The sequence below is a fragment of the Microcaecilia unicolor genome, chromosome 1 (genome assembly GCF_901765095.1).
Source record: "Microcaecilia unicolor chromosome 1, aMicUni1.1, whole genome shotgun sequence".
NCBI lineage: Eukaryota > Metazoa > Chordata > Amphibia > Gymnophiona > Siphonopidae > Microcaecilia > Microcaecilia unicolor.
This window is the reverse complement of record NC_044031.1, coordinates 366,221,061-366,239,500: the sequence shown is the minus strand read 5'-3', so window position 1 is coordinate 366,239,500 and position 18,440 is coordinate 366,221,061. Positions and strand designations below refer to the sequence as shown.

Genomic DNA, 18,440 nt, shown 5'->3' with positions numbered 1-18,440 from the left:
GCCGCCGGTGCGGGAGTGTTCCTCTCGACGTACCTACAGTGGCCATGTTTCCACGGAGTCGCGGCGGGCCCGGCTTCGGACTGCAGTCCACGAACTGGTGTCCGACACCAAGGGTGAGGCCTCGTAGGAAGCAGAGGAGGACCTGAGATATTTCTCTGACGAGGAGTCTTGTGGTCTTCCCTCTGATCCTGCTCTCTCTCCTGAAAGGCAGTTTTCTCCTCCTGAGAGTCTGTCTTTCATGGCCTTTGTCTGGGAAATGTCTATGGCCATTCCCTTCCCTGTGGTCACAGAGGATGAGCCAAGAGCTGAAATGTTTGAGCTTTTGGACTATCCCTCGCCACCTAAGGAATTGTCCAGTGTACCCATGCATCATGTCCTCAAGAAGACATTGCTGGTGAACTGGACGAAGCCGCTAACCAATCCCCACATTCCCAAGAATATTGAATCCCAGTATCGGATCCATGGGATCCAGAGTTAATGAGGACCCAGTTGCCCCATGACTCTGGTGTGGTGGATCTGGCCCTTAAGAAGGTCAAGAGTTCTAGGAAGTACGCTTCGGCGCCTCCGGGCCGTGACTCTAGAACCTTGGACTCTTTTGGGCGGAAGGCCTGCTCATTTCCAAAATCCAGTCATACCAGCTCTATAGGAGCATTCATATGCGGAACAATGTGCAGCAGTTGGTGGACAAGCTCCCTTCTGAGCAGGCCAAGCCTTTTCAGCAGGTGGTCAGGCAGCTGAAGTAGTGTCGTAAATTCCTGGCCAAGGGTGTTTACGATACTTTTGATGTTGCGTCCAGGGCCGCTGCTCAAGGTGTGGTGATGCGCAGACTCTCGTGGCTGCGTGCCTCCGACCTGGAAAACAGGATCCAGCAGCGGATTGCGGACTCTCCTTGCTGGGGGGATAATATTTTTGGTTAAAAGGTCGAACAGGTGGTAGAGCAACTCCACCGCTTTCGACAGGTTCTCCCACCAGCCACCTTCAGTATCTACCTCATCAGGTAGACGTTTTTATGGGGGAAGGAGGACTGTTCCCTATTTTACTAAGCGTAGGTACAATCCTCCCTCTCGCCAGCCTGCTGCCCAGGCTAAACTCCAGCGCGCTTGTTCCCGTCAACAGCGTGCGCCTCAACAGGCCCCAGCAGCTCCCCAGCAAAAGCAAGGGACGAGCTTTTGACTGGCTCCAGTAGAGCATAGCCGAAATCAAAGTGTCCGTGCTGGACGATCTGCCGGTCGGGGGGAGGTTAAAATTTTTTAACCAATGGTGGCCTCTCATAACCTCCGACCAGTGGGTTCTCCAAATAGTCCGGCTGGGATAGGCCCTCAATTTGATTTCAAAACCTCCAAATTGCCCACCAGGAGCTCAGTCCTTCAGCTTCCAGCACAAGCAGGTACTTGCCGAGGAACTCTCCGCCCTTCTCAGCACCAATGCGGTCGAGCCCGTGCCTCCGGGGCAAGGAAGGGCTGGGATTCTATTCCAGGTACTTCCTTGTGCAAAAGAAAACAGGGGGGATGTGTCCCATCCTAGACCTAAGGGCCCTGAACAAATATCTGGTCCGAGAAAAGTTCAGAATGGTTTCCCTGGGCACCCTTCTTCCCATGATTCAGAAAAACGATTGGCTATGCTCTCTGGACTTAAAGGATGCTTATACTCACATCCCGATACTGCTAGCTCACAGACAGTATCTTCGATGCCGTCTGGAAACATGGCATTTTCAGTATTGTCTCGCCTCTGCGCCCAAGGTGTTTACAAAATGCCTGGCTGTCGTAGCGGTGTCTCTACACAGACTGGGAGTGCACGTATTCCCTTATCTCGACAATTGGCTGGTGAAGACCACCACCTAGGCAAGAGCTCTACAGTCCATGCAGATGACTATTCCACTCCTGGAGCTACTAGGGTTTGTGATAAATTATCCAAAGTCTTACCTTATTCCAGTCCAGAAGCTAGAATTCATAGGAGCTCTGCTGGACTCTCAGACGGCTCGTGCCTACCTTCCGGAAGCGAGGGCCGACACTCTTCTGTCTCTCGTTTCCTGGGTACGGATGTCTCAGCAGATCACAGCTTGGCAGATGTTGAGATTGCTCGGCCACATGGCTTCCACAGTGCATGTGACTCCCATGGTCCGCCTTCACATGAGATCAGCTCAATGGACCCTAGCTTCTCAGTGGTACCAAGCTGCTGGGGACCTAGAGGACGTAGCCCTGCTGACCACGAGTTTTCTCCAATCCCTGCATTGGTGGACAATTCAGTCCAATTTGACTCTGGGATGTCCTTTCCAAATTCCTCAGCCACAAAAGGTGCTGACGACGGATGCGTCTCTCCTGGGTTGGGGAGCTCATGTCGATGGGCTCCACACCCAAGGGAGTTAGTCCCTTCAGGAAAAAGGTTTGCAGATCAACCTCCTGGAGTTGCGAGCGGTCTGGAACGCTCTAAAGGCCTTCAGGGATCGGCTGTCCCATCAAATTATCCAAATTCAGACAGACAATCAGGTTGCCATGTATTACATCAACAAGCAGGGGGACACCGGATCTCGCCCCCTGTGTCAGGAGGCCGTCAGAATGTGGCTTTGGGCTTGCCGGAATGGCATGTTTCTTCAAGCCATGTATCTGGCAGGCGTAAACAACAGTCTGGCCGACAGGTTGAGCAGGATAATGCAACCTCACGAGTGGTCGCTCAATTCCAGAGTGGTACGCGAGATCTTCCAAGTGTGGGGCACCCCTTTGGTGGATCTCTTTGCCACTCAAGTCAATCACAAGGTCCCTCAATTCTGTTCCAGACTTCAGGCCCACGGCAGGCTAGAATCGGATGCCTTTTTCCTGGATTGGGGGGAAGGCCTCCTGTATGCTTATCTTCCCATACCTTTGGTGGGGAAGACTTTGCTGAAACTCAAGCAAGATCAAGGCACCATGATCCTGATCGTTCCCTTTTGGCCGCATCAGATATGGTTCCCTTTTCTTCTGGAATTGTCCTCCGAAGAGCCGTGGAGATTGGAGTGTTTTCCGACCCTCATTACTCAGAACGAGGGGGCGCTTCTGCATCCCAACCTCCAGTCCCTGGCTCTCACAGCTTGGATGTTGAGGGCATAGATTTTGCCTCTTTGGGTCTCCCCGAGGGTGTCTCCCATGTCTTGCTTGCTTCCAGGAAAGATTCCACTAAGAGGAGTTACTTCTTTCTATGGAGGAGGTTTGCCGTCTGGTGTGACAGCAAGGCCCTAGATCCTCGCTCCTGTCCTACACAGACCCTACTTGAATACCTTCTGCACTTGTCCGAGTCTGGTCTTAAAACCAACTCTGTAAGGGTTCATCTTAGTGCGATTAATGCATACCATTACCGTGTAGAAGGTAAGCCGATCTCGGGACAGCCTTTAGTTGTTCGCTTCATGAGAGGTTTGCTTTTGTCAAAGCCCTCTATCAAACCTCCTACAGTGTCATGGGATCTCAATGTCGTTCTCACCCAACTGATGAAACCTTCTTTTGAGCCACTGAATTCTTGCCATTTGAAGTACTTGACCTGGAAGGTCATTTTCTTGGTGGCAGTCACTTCAGCTCGCGGAGTCAGTGAGCTTTAAGCCTTGGTAGCTCATGCTCCTTATACCAAATTTCAACATAACAGAGTAGTCCTCCGTACTCACCCTAAGTTCTTGCCGAAGGTGGTGTCGGAGTTCCATCTGAATCAGTCAGTTGTCTTGCCAACATTCTTTCCCCGTCCTCATACCCGCCCTGCTGAACGTCATCTGCACACATTGGACTGCAAGTGAGCATTGGCCTTCTATCTGGAGCGGAAACAGCCCCACAGACAGTCTGCCCAATTGTTTGTTTCTTTTGATCCCAACAGAAGGGGAGTGGCTGTCAGGAAACGCACCATAACCAATTAGCTAGCAGATTGCATTTCCTTCACTTACGCCCAGGCTGGGCTGACTCTTGAGGGTCATGTCACGGCTCATAGTGTTAGAGCCATGGCAGCGTCAGTGGCCCACTTGAAGTCAGCCACTATTGAAGAGATTTGCAAAACTGCGACGTGGTCTTCAATCCACACATTCACATCTCATTACTGCCTCCAGCAGGACACCCGAAGCGACAGTCGGTTCGGGCAGTTGGTGCTGCAGAATCTGTTGGGGGTTTAGAATCCAACTGCACCCCCCCCCCCCCCCCCCATTTTTATACTGTTCCAGGCTGCACTCTCAGTTAGTTGAATAAGTTTAGGTCAATCTCAGTTATGTCCTCGCCGTTGCGAGGCCCAATTGACCAATGTTTGTTGTTTTGAGTGAGCCTGGGGGCTAGGGATACCCCACTTGTGAGAACAAGCAGCCTGCTTGTCCTCGGAGAAAGCAAAAGCTACATATCTGTAGAAGTTATTCTCCGAGGACAGCAGGCTGATTGTTCTCACCAACCTGCCCGCCTCCCCTTTGGAGTTGTGTCTTCAATTGTCTTTGCTATTTACTGGACTGGCGAACACACTCGCGTTCGGGCGGGAAGACGGTCACGCATGCGCACGCGAGGGCTAGCAAACGTTGTTGCTAGTGAAGATCTCCGATCTGAGGAACTGCCATGGACATCACCCACTTGTGAGAACAATCAGCTTGCTGTCCTCAGAGAATACCTTCTACAGGTATGTAGCTTTCGCTTTATTGTAGTATGACAGCAAGAGAACAATTGCACATATTTACAGGTCACAGGTACCTTCTGACTAGAGAATGACACGGGGACAAAGTTTGTCTCAGTCCCGTCCCCGCAGGTTCTGTCCCTGTCCCCGCAGGTCCTGTCTCTATCCCCGCCCCCGCAGGTTCTGGCCCCGTGGGCTCTGTCCTCATCTGCAGAAGCCTCGAATACTTATGATTTTATATTTAAATCTTTTTATTAAAATATAAAAAGGAACAATATGCTGTGCAACTGGTGTATAAATTACAAATAGAGAACAATAATAACAATGAGCAGCTATAATAGCCTTCCTTCCCACCACCACCCTCTACTCTTCCAATCCCAACAATAGGTGATATCTACTACACCAAGGAATCCTAATTCACACTGTTAAAATGTCCAGGGGTATAAAATACAACCCGTTCTATATACCTTAGAGGGGAAAAATATGCCCTATAAAGCACTGTTATGTTTTTTAAATCTGTAGATAAATAAGAAATCATCAACAATCTCCGGATTCAATCTAGCTCTCCTGTCTTGCACAGTCCTTCCTGGAATAGAAGTTGTCTTCTTAGAAAATGTGCTGGTAGCAGGATGTACAGGATCTCCCATGCAAATTTTGCTAGTTGTGGCCAATATGTTTGCTTGATTTTCCAAAAAATCGAAATATTTTTGTAGGCATCACTTAAACATAAATAACAGTCCAGTTCATTAACATGCTTCAAAGTAGAAAATTACACTGGGACAAAGTTTGTCCCCTGTCCCCATCCCCATGGGATCTGCCCCTATCCCCGTGGTTACTACGGTTTCCCATCACCGTGTCATTCTCTGCTTCTGACCCCCGCTGTCCATACTGAGAGATGCCAAGAGTGACTACAAACATTTTCTCCCTTAAACCCACCCCTTCCCTCCCTCCCCCCACCCCTGTGCTGCATAGAAGCCGGACTGTCCTTCAATGGAATATCCAATTTCTAGCAGCAGGCTGCAGAGTAGAACCAAAGCGCTCCCAAAAGTGGCGAAACCGTTTCTCCGGAAGAAGTCTAAGAGGCCCGGAGGCGTGGATGTAGGTAATTGATGGTCTTCAAACATAATCTGGGGGCCCTTGTGGAGGGTGCATCCCCACAGTGCCTCAGACTCACGCAACACTTTTGCCCAAAAGCCCTGTATTCTGGGACACATCCAGAACATATGGCCCAGCGAGGCCAGGGTACCCAGGCACCTTGGGTACTCTTCCGAGCTTGCAAATCCTGCCTTGTGTGCCCGACGAGTCGAGATGTAAAGCTTCAAAAGAAATTTGTACTGTAATTCCCACAGTTGGGCATTGCAGGTGGTTCGATATATCTGGTGCAAGCAGGTTTGGATGTTCTGGCTGGACAGCTGTGTTGACAAGTCAGTTCCAATTCCTAGTCAGTCATGCATAATCAACTCTGATGAAGACTCCTGCAGGTACTTGTGATGAAAGTCTAAAGGCACCAAGTTCTGGGAGTTCAGTCTGAGTGCTTCACTCGGTGTCTCCTGAACATCTTTGCACAAGTCTTCCCAAGGCAAACTGGTTCCCATAATGCTGTAGTTGAAAATGGGCAAAAGAGTCTGTGGAGGACAGTTAATAAGGAGTGCACAGCACCTCAAAGGGTTGCAGTTTACCATCCTCCGCATGCAGCTGGAACAGGTATTGAATCCCCAGTCTCTCCCAACAAGCAAATACCGATGACTCAGTTCCTGCAGGAAAGTCTGGGTTGTGTCTGATTGCCAAGAAGGGAGTCACCGCTGCCGAGAAGTGTTGGTGTCTGCAAAACCATCTCCAAACTGCTCGTGCTGCGCAGATAAACAGGTTAAAACATAGCTGTGTTGGGGAGCGCTTTGGTATTGTGTGTTATCTGCCAACTGAAATGGGATCTACAAAAAAGGTTAGGCTCCAGTCCAGATAAAGAAAAGTAATTTACCTTCCTGTACCAGTCATTAATCTGTCTCTTTGTGCAAACTACAGTTAGGTGTCTTAAATTTAACAGGTCTAGTCCCCCATGTGATTTGGGCTTCTGAAAAATTGATATGGGTAGCCGGAACCTCTTCCCCTGCCACAGATATACCTGCAACATTTTATTCAGTGCTGTTTTATCCCTAACCCGCAAGAACAAGGTAACATCTGAAACACGTACAACCACTTCGGGTCCCAGATCATATTCAAGAGTGCTATCTGCCCCAGCAGTGAGACCGGGTAGGTTCGCCACAGGCTGAGGGTCTTCTGAAGGGAGATCACCAAGGGACGAATGTTGCAGGCATATAACGTGGGCAAGTTGTCTGGAATAATAACACCCAGATATTTGAGCCAGCCGTCCGCCCAGGTAAACGGGAAGTCCCCGTGTCACAAGCTTTGTATTGTAGGAGAGGAAGGAAGGGCCACAGAATTAGTAAAGTTCAATTTGAACCCTGAAAGTGCACGATAGTCAGAGATCAATCGGATTAAATGAGGGATGGAGGCTTGGGGATTAGTGAGAGTTAACAATAAGTCATCTGTAAAGGCCATAACTTTGATCTCATTATGTTGTATTGTGACCCCGTCCAGAGCCGTGGTGTTACGTAGGGTTCTGAGAAGCAGTTCAAGCATGAGAAGGAACAATAGGGGGGAAAGAGGGCATCCCTGTCTCGTACCACAAAGGATGGGAAGCAAGTCAGTGCGGTGCCTGTTAACTAGCAAAGCTGCTCTTGGGTCCGCATACAAAGCCAATACTGCCCTAAAGTACCAGCCCGAGACCCCTAAATAAGTGAGGATGTCAAATAAGAATTGCGTGTACCCTATCAAATGCTCGCTCTGCATTCAACTAGTCACCACCAGCAGAATTTCTTTCCATTGACAGAGGGAGAGGGCCATCAATAACTTGCGAATATTACATACAGACTGGCGCCCTTTTTAAGAATTAAACTTATGCTGTGAACTTTGTAGAGTCCAGTAGAAGTTTTTTGCCATCATCTTTTCTGCCTCCTTCGCTGTGACTTTTTCCCTTTGGCTTGACCAGTGCCACAGCTGGCCTTGCTGAGTTTAAAGAGGGTCTGGACAGATTTCTGAAGGAAAAGTCCATTGATCGTTATTAAATTTTGGGTTTTTTGCCAGGTGCTTGGGGCCTGTATTGGCCGCTGTCGGAGACAGAGTGCTGGGCTTGATGGACCTTTGGTCTTTTCCCAGCATGGCAGTGCTTATGTGCTTATGAGGATTGTTTTCTTCTGTTTTTGTCGCCCTGAAGGAAACGTCCATTGATCATTATTAAATTTGGGGGTTTTGCCAGGTTCTTGGGGCCTGGATTGGCCGCTGTTGGAGACAGAGTGCTGGGCTTGATGGACCTTTGATCTTTTCCCAGCGTGGCAGTGCTTATGTACTTATGTACTTTAACAAAGCCAACTCGGTCCGGGTGAATGTACTCTGGCAGCCCCTCTGCCAACCTGTTAGTCAATATCTTAGATAGTATTTTGACGTCTACGTTTATGAGTGAGATTGGGCAGTAGCTCCCGGGCAAATCCCTGGGACAGTCCAGCTTAGGCAGGAGGCAGATTAATGCTGTGTTTTCATGTCTCGGAAATCCCTGTGTTTCAATCACCAAGATAGTCTACAAAGGGGCCCAGTATTTGAGTCTGCATCATCTTATAAAACTCTCCTGTGAAACCATCTGGGCCTGGAGCAGAGTTCAATTTTAAGCCTTTAATCACTCTTTGCACTTCCTTATTAGTGAGTGGTGCATTGAGAGTGTTCACAAGCGTGGTCCCGGAAGATTGGAAGGTGGCCAATGTAACGCCGATTTTTAAAAAAGGTTCCAGGGGAGATCTGGGAAATTATAGAACGGTGAGTGACGTCGGTGCCGGGGAAAATGGTAGAGGCTATTATCAAAAACAAAATTATAGAGCACATCCAAGGACTACTACTACTACTACTTAACATTTCTAGAGCGCTACTAGGGTTACGCAGCGCTGTACAGTTTAACAAAAAGAACAATCCCTGCTCAAAAGAGCTTACAATCTAATGGGCGAAATGTCAAGTTGGAGCAGTCTAGATTTCCTGAATAGAGGTATGGTGGTTAGGTGCCGAAGGCAACATTGAAGAGGTGGGCTTTGAGCAAGGCTTTGAAGATGGGCAGGGAGGGGGGCCTGGCGTATGGGCTCAGGGAGTTTATTCCAGGCATGGGGTGAGGCGAGGCAGAAAGGGCGGAGCCTGGAGTTGGCGGTGTTGGAGAAGGGTACTGAAAGGAGGGATTTGTCTTGAGAGCGGAGGTTACGGGTAGGAACGTAAGGGGAGATGAGGGTAGAGAGGTAAGGAGGGGCTGCAGCTCGAGTGCATTTGTAGGTTAATAGGAGAAGCTTGAACTGTATACGGTACCTGATCGTAAGCCAGTGAAGTGACTTGAGGAGAGGGGTGATATGAGTATATCAGTCCAGGCGGAAGATAAGGCGTACGGCAGAGTTCTGAACAGACTGAAGGGGGGATAGATGGCAAAGTGGGAGGCCAATGAGGAGTAGGTTGCAGTAGTCAAGGCAAGAGGTAATGAGAGAGTGGATGAGAGTTTGGGTGGTGTGCTCAGAGAGGAAAGGGTGAATTTTGCTAACGTTATAGAGGAAGAAGCGACAGGTCTTGGCTATCTGCTGGATATGCACAGAGAAGGAGAGGGAGGAGTCGAAGATGACTCCGAGGTTGCGGGCAGATGAGACGGGGACGATGAGGGTGTTATCAACTGAGATAGAGAGTGGAGGGAGAGGAGAAGTGGGTTTTGGAGGGAAGACAATAAGCTCGGTCTTGGCCATGTTCAGTTTCAAGTGGCAGTTGGACATCCAGGCAGCAATGTCGGATAAGCAGGGTGATACTTTGGCCTGGGTTTCCGCAGTGATATCTGGTGTGGAAAGATAAAGCTGGGTGTCATCGGCATAAAGATGATATTGGAAACTATGAGAGGAGATTAGGGAGCCCAGGGAAGAGGTGTAGATTGAAAAAAGAAGGGGTCCAAGGACAGATCCCTGAGGAACTCCAACAGAGAGCGGGATGGGGGTGGAGGAAGAACGATGAGAGTGTACCCTGAAGGTAGGGTGGGAGAGATAAGAGGAGAACCAGGAGAGGACAGAGCCCTGGAACCCAAATGAGGACAGTGTGGCGAGAAGTAAGTTGTGATTGACAGTGTCAAAAGCGGCAGATAGGTCGAGGAGGATGAGGATAGAGTAGTGACCTTTGGATTTGGCAAGGAACAGGTCATTGCAGACTTTAGATAGTGCCGTTTCTGTCGAGTGTAGGACATGGATTACTGAGACCAAGTCAGCACGGCTTTTGTGTGGGGAAATCTTGCCTGACCAATTTACTTCAATTCTTTGAAGGAGAAAACAAACATGTGGACAAAGGGGAGCCGGTTGATATCGTGTATCTGGATTTTCAAGAGGCGTTTGACAAGGTACCTTATGAAAGGCTACAGAGGAAATTGGAGGGTCATGGGATAGGAGGAAATGTCCTATTGTGGATTAAAAACTGGTTGAAGGATAGGAAACAGAGAGTGGGGTTAAATGGGCAGTATTCACAATGGAGAAGGGTAGTTAGTGGGGTTCCTCAGGGTCTGTGCTAGGACCGTTGCTTTTTAATATATTTATAAATGATTTAGAGATGGGAGTAACTAGCGAGGTAATTGAATTTGCTGATGACACAAAGTTATTCAAAGTCGTTAACTCGCGACAGGATTGTGAAAAATTACAGAAGGACCTTACGAGACTGGGCGGCTAAATGGCAGATGACGTTTAATGTGAGCAAGTGCAAGGTGATGCATATGGGAAAAAAGAACCCGAATTATAGCTACATCATGCAAGGTTCCACGTTAGGAGCTACGGACCAAGAAAGGGATCTGGCTGTCGTCAATCATACACTGAAACCTTCTCAGTGTGCTGCTGCAGCTAGGAAAGCGAATAGAATGTTGGGTATTATTAGGAAAGGTATGGAAAACAGGTGCGAGGATGTTATAATGCCGTTGTATTGCTGCATGGTGCGACTGCACCTTGAGTATTGTGTTCAGTTCTGGTCGCCGCATCTCAAGAAAGATATAGTAGAATTGGAAAAGGTGCAGCGAAGGGCGACTAAAATGATAGCGGGGATGGGATGACTTCCCTATGAAGAAAGATTAAGGAGGCTAGGGCTTTTCAGCTTGGAGAAGAGACGGCTGAGGGGAGACATGATAGAGGTATATAAAATAATGAGTGGAGTGGAACAGGTGGATGTGAAGCATCTGTTCACGCTTTCCAAAAATACTAGGACTAGGGGGCATGCGATGAAACTACAGTGTAGTACATTTAAAACAAATTGGAGAAAATGTTTCTTCACCCAACGCATAATTAAACTCTGGAATTCGTTACCGGAGAACGTGGTGAAGGCGGTTAGCTTAGCAGAGTTTAAAAAGGGGTTAGACGGTTTCCTAAAGAACAAGTCCATAAACCACTACTAAATGGACTTGGGAAAAATCCACAATTCCAGGAATAACATGTATAGAATGTTTGTACGTTTGGGAAGCTCGCCAGGTGCCATTGGCCTGGATTGGCCGCTGTCGTGGACAGGATGCTGGGCTCGATGGACCCTTGGTCTTTTCCCAGTGTGGCATTACTTATGTACAAAGTCTCCTGCAAATCTAGCCAACCTCGACCTCTCTAAGTATACTTGGATGTCAGATGGTGCCACCCCTGTCGTCTCAGGACTAGCATACAATTCCTGAAAATGCGTCACAAAAATCTCTGCCATCTCTTTCAAATTAGATGTGACCCGCCCTGAAGAGGTCTTTATAACTGGTATGTGCCGGGGGCCCTCCTACTCCCTGACCACCTTAGTGAGCAGTGAGCCCATTTTATTCCCAAATCTAAAGAATTTCCGCTTTGCTCGTAATAGCAACTGTGAGGTATGTTCGTGAATGTGAGAGTTCAAGGCCACCCTAGTGGCCTGTAGAGTGTCAAAAGTGGTGTCACAGGGGCGGGCCACATAGGACTGTTTCACTGCCCTTAGTTTCCGCTCCAGCGTTACTATATCATGCGCTAATCGTTTTTTGCGGGCACTAACATATGCGATGATATGGCCCCTTAGTACAGCTTTACCCGTAGGCCAAAACAATATGGGGTCAGTCATATGTTCTTGATTATGCTCTACAAATTCATCCCATTGTCGTTTTATGTAGGCTAGGAAGTTTCTGGAGTGATACAAATACGAGGGAAAACACCACCCCAAGTTTTGTTGCGCAGATGGGGCTGCCTTCACATCCACCCATATCAGGGCGTGGTTGGAGATCTCCTCCGGGCCAGTCACCACTGATACTACCTGGGAAAACAGGCCGCTACTCACAAATAAGTAATCCAGATGAAAAAAGGACTGGTGCGCCCGAGAGGTGTACCTGTAGTTGCGCTCCTCGGTGTGTAAAAGCCTCCATCGATCCAGCAGGCCTAAAGCCCTGCACAACCCTTGTAATTCACTTTCTCCCTGCCCCATTCGAACATGTGGTACCCTAGAACAATCCATCTCTGGGTCTAATACCATGTTCATGTCCCCCACAACTATTATTGGGTGGGTCGTGTATTTAAGGCATTCCTTTAGGAGGAGACTGCAGAAAGATAATTCCCGAGGGACCAGGCCATATACCCCAACCAGCACCAGTTCCCTACCATATAAAGTCAACATTATCCCGATGTATCAGCCCTTGTCATCGTGAAAAAGTTGTTTAGCTGTGCACTGTAGGGATTTGTGTAGTAATATGGCTACACCTCCTCACTGCCCCACCGAGGGGGAGCAGAAAACCTGCCCCACCCACTGGCGCTGCAGTTTGGAATGCTTAGGGCCCCTAAGATTTTAGCTCTCTTTGCTGGGGAAGTAATGCCCCCCCACATTCCAAGATACATATCTAATGTGTCTCGTTTTCTGGGTGGCCATCGTCTATGGGTCACAAGTTTCGACAATTTGCAAAGTCCCCATTCAACACACATCACCAAGCGCCCAGCCTCACCCAGTGGTGTCCCCACATCCCCATACATACACCTTATACGCATCCACATTCCATTTCTACAAAATCTAGCCATAGTCCCCTCCGCTCCCATGCAGCACCCCAGTCTCCCCATAACTCCCAAACTCCCTTCTCTGTCCCACCACCCCCTCCCTCCCATCCCCATCTATTCCCAATTCAATTCCCACCACACGCATGTGATGAAAATAGGAGATTCACTCCGATGTTACGGGGTACCACACCCCAATCTGGTATAACAGCCTGCCAATAGTAATCTGTACATTTAGTAACTATACTTATCAGTCCCAGATCCTGCCCAACTGATCAGGTAGCGAGAGTCGCAGTCTCCTGAAAGTCATTTAAACATTGCTGTGCTTCGTTAGGCAAATCAAATGCCTTCCACTGTCCCTGATGGACTATCTTTAACAATGCTGGATAAAGAAACATAAAGCGGGCTTTGAGCTCATGTAGTTTCTCCTGCAATGCCACTGAGTAATCTTGATAAATCTGTACTGAAGCTCCATCATATTTGAGAGTATCTCATTTTTACCGAAAGCCTTGTAGGATCTCCTGCTTGTGTATATAGTTGTGCACTTTCACCAACACCACCCGAGGCCTGTTCCCTCCTTCATGCATATGGCCCACCAGGTGCGCTCTTTCCAGGCAGAGAGGGCCCATACTATCCAACAGTGCAAATTCTGTGCGGAGCCACCGCTCCAACGGCTCTAGAAGGTTCCGGTCTGGTAGGGATTCAGGTAGGCCAATCAGGCGTAAATTACTTCTCCATGATCGATTCTCTAAATCGTCTATTTGAGGTTCCAAGGTTTTAACTTGTTTCTCTAGTTGCTCCAGTTTTTTTGTCGTCTCTGTCCCTGCGTCTTCCATCGCCGAAATTCTCTCCAGCTCTGTGGTTCTTTTATTCGTGTCCACCAACATCGATTCTACTTTAATGAGCTGGTCAGAAAGCTTGTTTAACTGCGGTTCTAGAGCACGACCTACGGCTTCTGTGATTTGTTGCAGCTGCGTTGAGAAGGCCAGGGTCTCGGAGTGCTCAGCGGCGCCATCTTGTCTTCACAGGCGCGGAGCTTTTCACACTCGGGCTTTTGTTTTTTTGCAGGCATTTTGCTCACAAGCGTCACCAGGAATCTGTCCATCCACTGCCTTGGGGTTTCAGCATGAACTTCTCGCTGAAGGCTTCTGAAACGGCTTCTAAAAAGGATGATCGGGGTGCGGGAACCCCAGAGAGGAACGAGCACACGTCCTCTCCCTTCACCACATCACGTGACTCTTAGATTTATTTAAATTAAAAAAAAAAATTGTGTGTCCTGCTGGTTGTTGTTGCTGCTTTTTGACTTGATTTAGGACTTTGCAATACTTTTTTGTCTCTTGTGTACATATATTGATTCCATTAACATTTTATGACCATGTTTGGAGGAACATAAATGACATATTTAAAAAAATGTTTTAAAAACATTGTGGATGTTTGGATTCTTTGGTTTAAAAGTGTAAAAATATTTTTTGTTGTAGGTGGGAGACAGATGATGAAGACTCTGAAAATGAATCAACAAATGTAAGTATGTTTTATATTATCTGAGTTTCATATGTGTAGAAAGTAAATTCTAAACTATCTGCATTGAGGTAAAGTTTACACGCACATTTTACCCAAAGCGTTACACCAGTTTTCAAAGAACTGTATGCCCTTTCTTTTTGAAAATGCCACTGGACTAAATTATAAATGGAAACTTGTATTTTTCTGTGGGTAGATTTTTGCTAGAAAAATAGATTTCAATAGATATTTATTTAAAATATTTATATTCTGCACAGTCGACAGTTCTGCTTCACTCAGTGTTGGTCTTAGCATCCCTGGAGCGCTGCTTCTCAATATGTGTGAAGTGTAGTAGTAGCCTAGAGGTTAGAGCAGTGGCGTGCATTTGGAGCACTGTGTTCAGTTTTAGAGGTGATAACTTTTCAAGGATGTAAAAAAATCTTAAAGCCTATGAGGGGAATTGAGTGTGAGGGAGTGTAAAACTGTATTTGTGGAAGTGAGAAAGCTTGAATTTGTGAGTTGGAAACACGAGTTGACACTATGGAGGAAAGGGAGGATGGTGTAGAACGAAGACTTGTGGTGATGGAGAAGTCAGAAACCCAGATGAAACAGGAGCGCAGGGAGATTATGGATTTGCTGGAGGTTACCTCATAACCTTTGGTTCCGAGGTATTGCGGAGGTGGAGAAATATCGAGATTGTGAACAAACAATTAAGGCTATTTGCAAATTTTTATTGCAACCGGAAGATCATAGTGCTGATACTGTGGATGACTTCTCAATTACACTAGATCGGGTGCATCGGAGCGCAGGGCCCCGCAAAGACTCCACTCCTCAGACATTTTGGTCTATTTTCAGGATTACACCATTAAGGAAAGGAGTGTGGTAGCCGTGTTAGTCCACTCTTAAGGTTATCAATAGAAATCAAACAAAATAAAACATGGAAAAGAAAATAAGATGATACCTTCTTTATTGGACATAACTTAATACATTTCTTGATTAGCTTTCGAAGGTTGCCCTTTTTCGTCAGATCGGAAATAAGCAAATGTGCTAGCTGACAGTGTATATAAGTGAAAACATTCAAGCATTACTATGACAGTCTGACAGGGTGGGAGGATGGGGGTGGGTCGGAGGTATGCATGGGGACATCAAAGCATATCATTGATATTCTAACAGGATGGGTGTGGATAGGTGAGGGGTGGGGGTGATCAACAGAGAGCTTTATGGTTTATAATGGGCTAGGAACCCCAGGTCCTTGTTAAGTCCTTTCTGTTGGGTGTTAAAATATTAAATCATTCTGACTTCAAAGGTCTTACGTTCTTGTATGGTTTTAAAGTTACCTTTCAGTATTCTCACTGTGAAATCACTGGTACAGTGTTCTGGTTCTGTGAAGTGCTGTCCCACCGGGGTGGGGGCCCTACTGGCTGTATTGTTCATGTGATGTCTATGTAAATTGAATCTTGTCTTAAGCATCTGGCCTGTTTCTCCAATATAGCATCCTTCATTACATTTTTTACACTGAATGATATATACCACATTGGAAGATGAGCAAGTGAAAGATCCCTTTATGTTGAATATCTTTCCTTTGTGGGTAACTGTGGGGTCCTGTGAAATATTTTGGCATAGTTTGCAACTGGATAAATTACAGGGACGTGTGCCCTTCTGTTCCTTTTCAGTCTGTGATGGAAGTTTACTTCTGATTAGCTTGTGTTTTAAGTTGGGTGGTTGTCGGAAGGCCAGTACTGGTGGGGATGGGAATATCTCTTTCAGTAATTCATCCTCCTGGAGTATAGGTTGTAGATCTCTTATGATTTTCCTCAGTTTTTCCAGCTCTGGATTGTATGTCACTACAAGGGGAATTCTGTCTGTGGATGTTTTCTCCTTGTACTGTAACAGATTCTCCCTGGGTGTTTTGAGGGAGGAGGCAATAATCTTGGAGATTATTTTGGGGTTGTAGCCTTTCTGTTTGAAGGATGCACTCAGGCTTTTAAGGTGTCTGTCTCCGTCCCCTGGGTCAGAGCAGATACGGTGGTATCTTGTGGCTTGGCTGTAAATGATGGATCTTTTTGTATGTGAAGGATGGAAGCTAGAGTTGTGGAGGTAGCTGCATCTGTCTATGGGTTTCTTATATATAGATGTTTGTATACAGCCATCACTGATTGAGACCGTGGTGTTCAAAAAATTGACTTTTTCTGGGGAGTAGTCAATTTTGAATCTGATTGTAGGATGGTATGTATTGAAGGCAGAATAAAATTGTTTCAGAGTTTCTTCACCCTCCGTCCAAATCATAAAAATGTCATCGATGTACCGGTAGTATTTTAGAGGTTTGGTCTGGTGTGTATTCAGAAATGTCTCTTCCAGCTCAGCCATAAAAAGGTTGGCATATTGGGGTGCTGTGCTGGTGCCCATCGCAGTGCCCATTATTTGCAGATAGATATCATTGTTAAAGCGGAAGTAGTTGTGAGTTAAAATGAATTTGATTAATTTTGTAATAGTTTCTGGTGAGTATTGATGGTCCAGTGTGGATTTTTTTAGGAGTCTTCCACATGCAGCTATGCCATCCGCATGTGGAATGTTGCTGTATAGTGATTCTACATCCATCGTGACCAGAAGGGTGTTAGGTGGTAGTTGCTTGATATTTTTCAATTTATTCAGAAAGTCTGTGGTGTCTTGTATGAAGCTGTTAGTTTTGTGTACGAGAGGTTTCAGAATTCCCTCTATGAATCCAGATAGTTCTTCCGTGAGTGTGCCAATACCTGATATGATTGGTCTGCCAGGGTTTCCCGGTTTGTGGATCTTGGGTAGCATGTAGAATGAGCCCACAGCAGGTTGGTTTGGTATGAGTTTCTTCAGGTGAGGTTGCGCTTGTGTAGGAAATGTTTTGATAAGGTCTTTCAGCTGTTTTGTGTAATCCTGTGTGGGGTCCTCAGTTAGTTTCCTGTAGTATTTATTGTCTGAGAGCTGTCTGTGCCCCTCTTCAATGTATTTTTGTATTTCCATAATTACCACTGCGCCTCCTTTGTCTGCGGGTTTGATGATAATGCGTTCGTTAGTTTGTAGGGTTCTTATGGCCGCTCTTTCTGGTGGGGTAAGATTGTACAGGATTCTCTTTTGTTTGTTGGAAAGTTGGGATTTCACCCTATGTCTGAAACTTTCTATGTAATTATCCAGCTTGTAGTTTTGTCCCTCCTGTGGGGTGAAATAAGTGTTCTTTTGTTTAAGACTGTACTCCGGTCTGTTTGGTGTCCCTTTTGCTTTGTTGACCCCTTGTAAAGCTGGGCAGGTGATTCTGGGAGGGGGGGATTTTAATTTAGTCATGGACTCTTCCTTAGACGGATCGGCTTCTGGTATTTGGCGTCCTGGGGGAGGTCATGGCATCCTGGCATTGCTCTGTAATGCATTAGATTTAGTGGATGTGTGGAGGGTCCTTCACCCTATGGATTGGGATTATACCCATCTGTCCAGAGCACATGCATCTCAGTCCTGCATTTATTTGTTTGTCTCTAGTTCCCTCTTTTCTCAAATTCCCAGGGCAGAGATTGGTCGTTATGAAGTGTCCGATCATGCCTTGATATGGTTTCAGTTGGATTTGGGACCTGGAGCAAAGGGGGGTTGCAAATGGAGGTATCCCTTGGACTTAGTTGGAGATCAAAAGTTCTATGCCTTTTTAGTGGAACGTCGGAAGATGGATGTCCTCCCAGGGATGTCCAAATCGGTATAATTGAAACCCGATTTAGGACGTCTCCAACTACACTCCGTAGCAAGGACAGCCAAAGTTCAAGGGGGCGTGTTGGAGGCGTAGCGAAGGTGGGACTTGGGCATGCCTAACACTTGGACGTCTTTGACCCATAATCGAAAAAAACAAGGACGTCCCTGACGAACACTTGGATGTTTTCACTCGGACCTGTTTTTCTTACGACTAAGGCACAAAAAGGTGCCCGAAATGACCACATGACCACCGGAGAATCGGGGATGACCTCCCGTTAACTCCTCCAGCGGTCACTAATGGTTGGACTGCGGGAGTGGAAGGCGTTCCACCCTCAGGGTGAAGCAGCTTATCAATAGTGGGATTCTGTTGGATTTTGGTTCTCCTGATGACGCGCATTATTGCGAAACACCATGTGTGTTGAAAACAAGAAGGAATAACACTGTTGTTGAGGAAAAGAGCCAGCTGTAAACTATGCAAAGGATGATGGAATGAATATTAAGTTTTAAACTTCACTTTCACTTTTTCACGAACAACTTGGGCGACTACTGGACATCATTGCTATAATG

The 18,440-nt window shown here is 46.9% G+C and overlaps 1 protein-coding gene across 2 annotated transcripts in view; it reads left to right on the top strand.

Moving 5' to 3' along the window:
- The window catches only part of LOC115474405 (uncharacterized protein DDB_G0271670-like), a 655,547-nt gene that overhangs the window by 337,330 nt on the left and 299,777 nt on the right, over positions 1 to 18,440 (top strand). For both annotated transcript variants that reach the window (XM_030209864.1, XM_030209856.1), the window contains exon 10: positions 14,150 to 14,192. In XM_030209864.1, the coding sequence (XP_030065724.1) occupies positions 14,150 to 14,192 (43 nt within the window). The remainder of the gene's footprint in view (positions 1 to 14,149; positions 14,193 to 18,440) is intronic.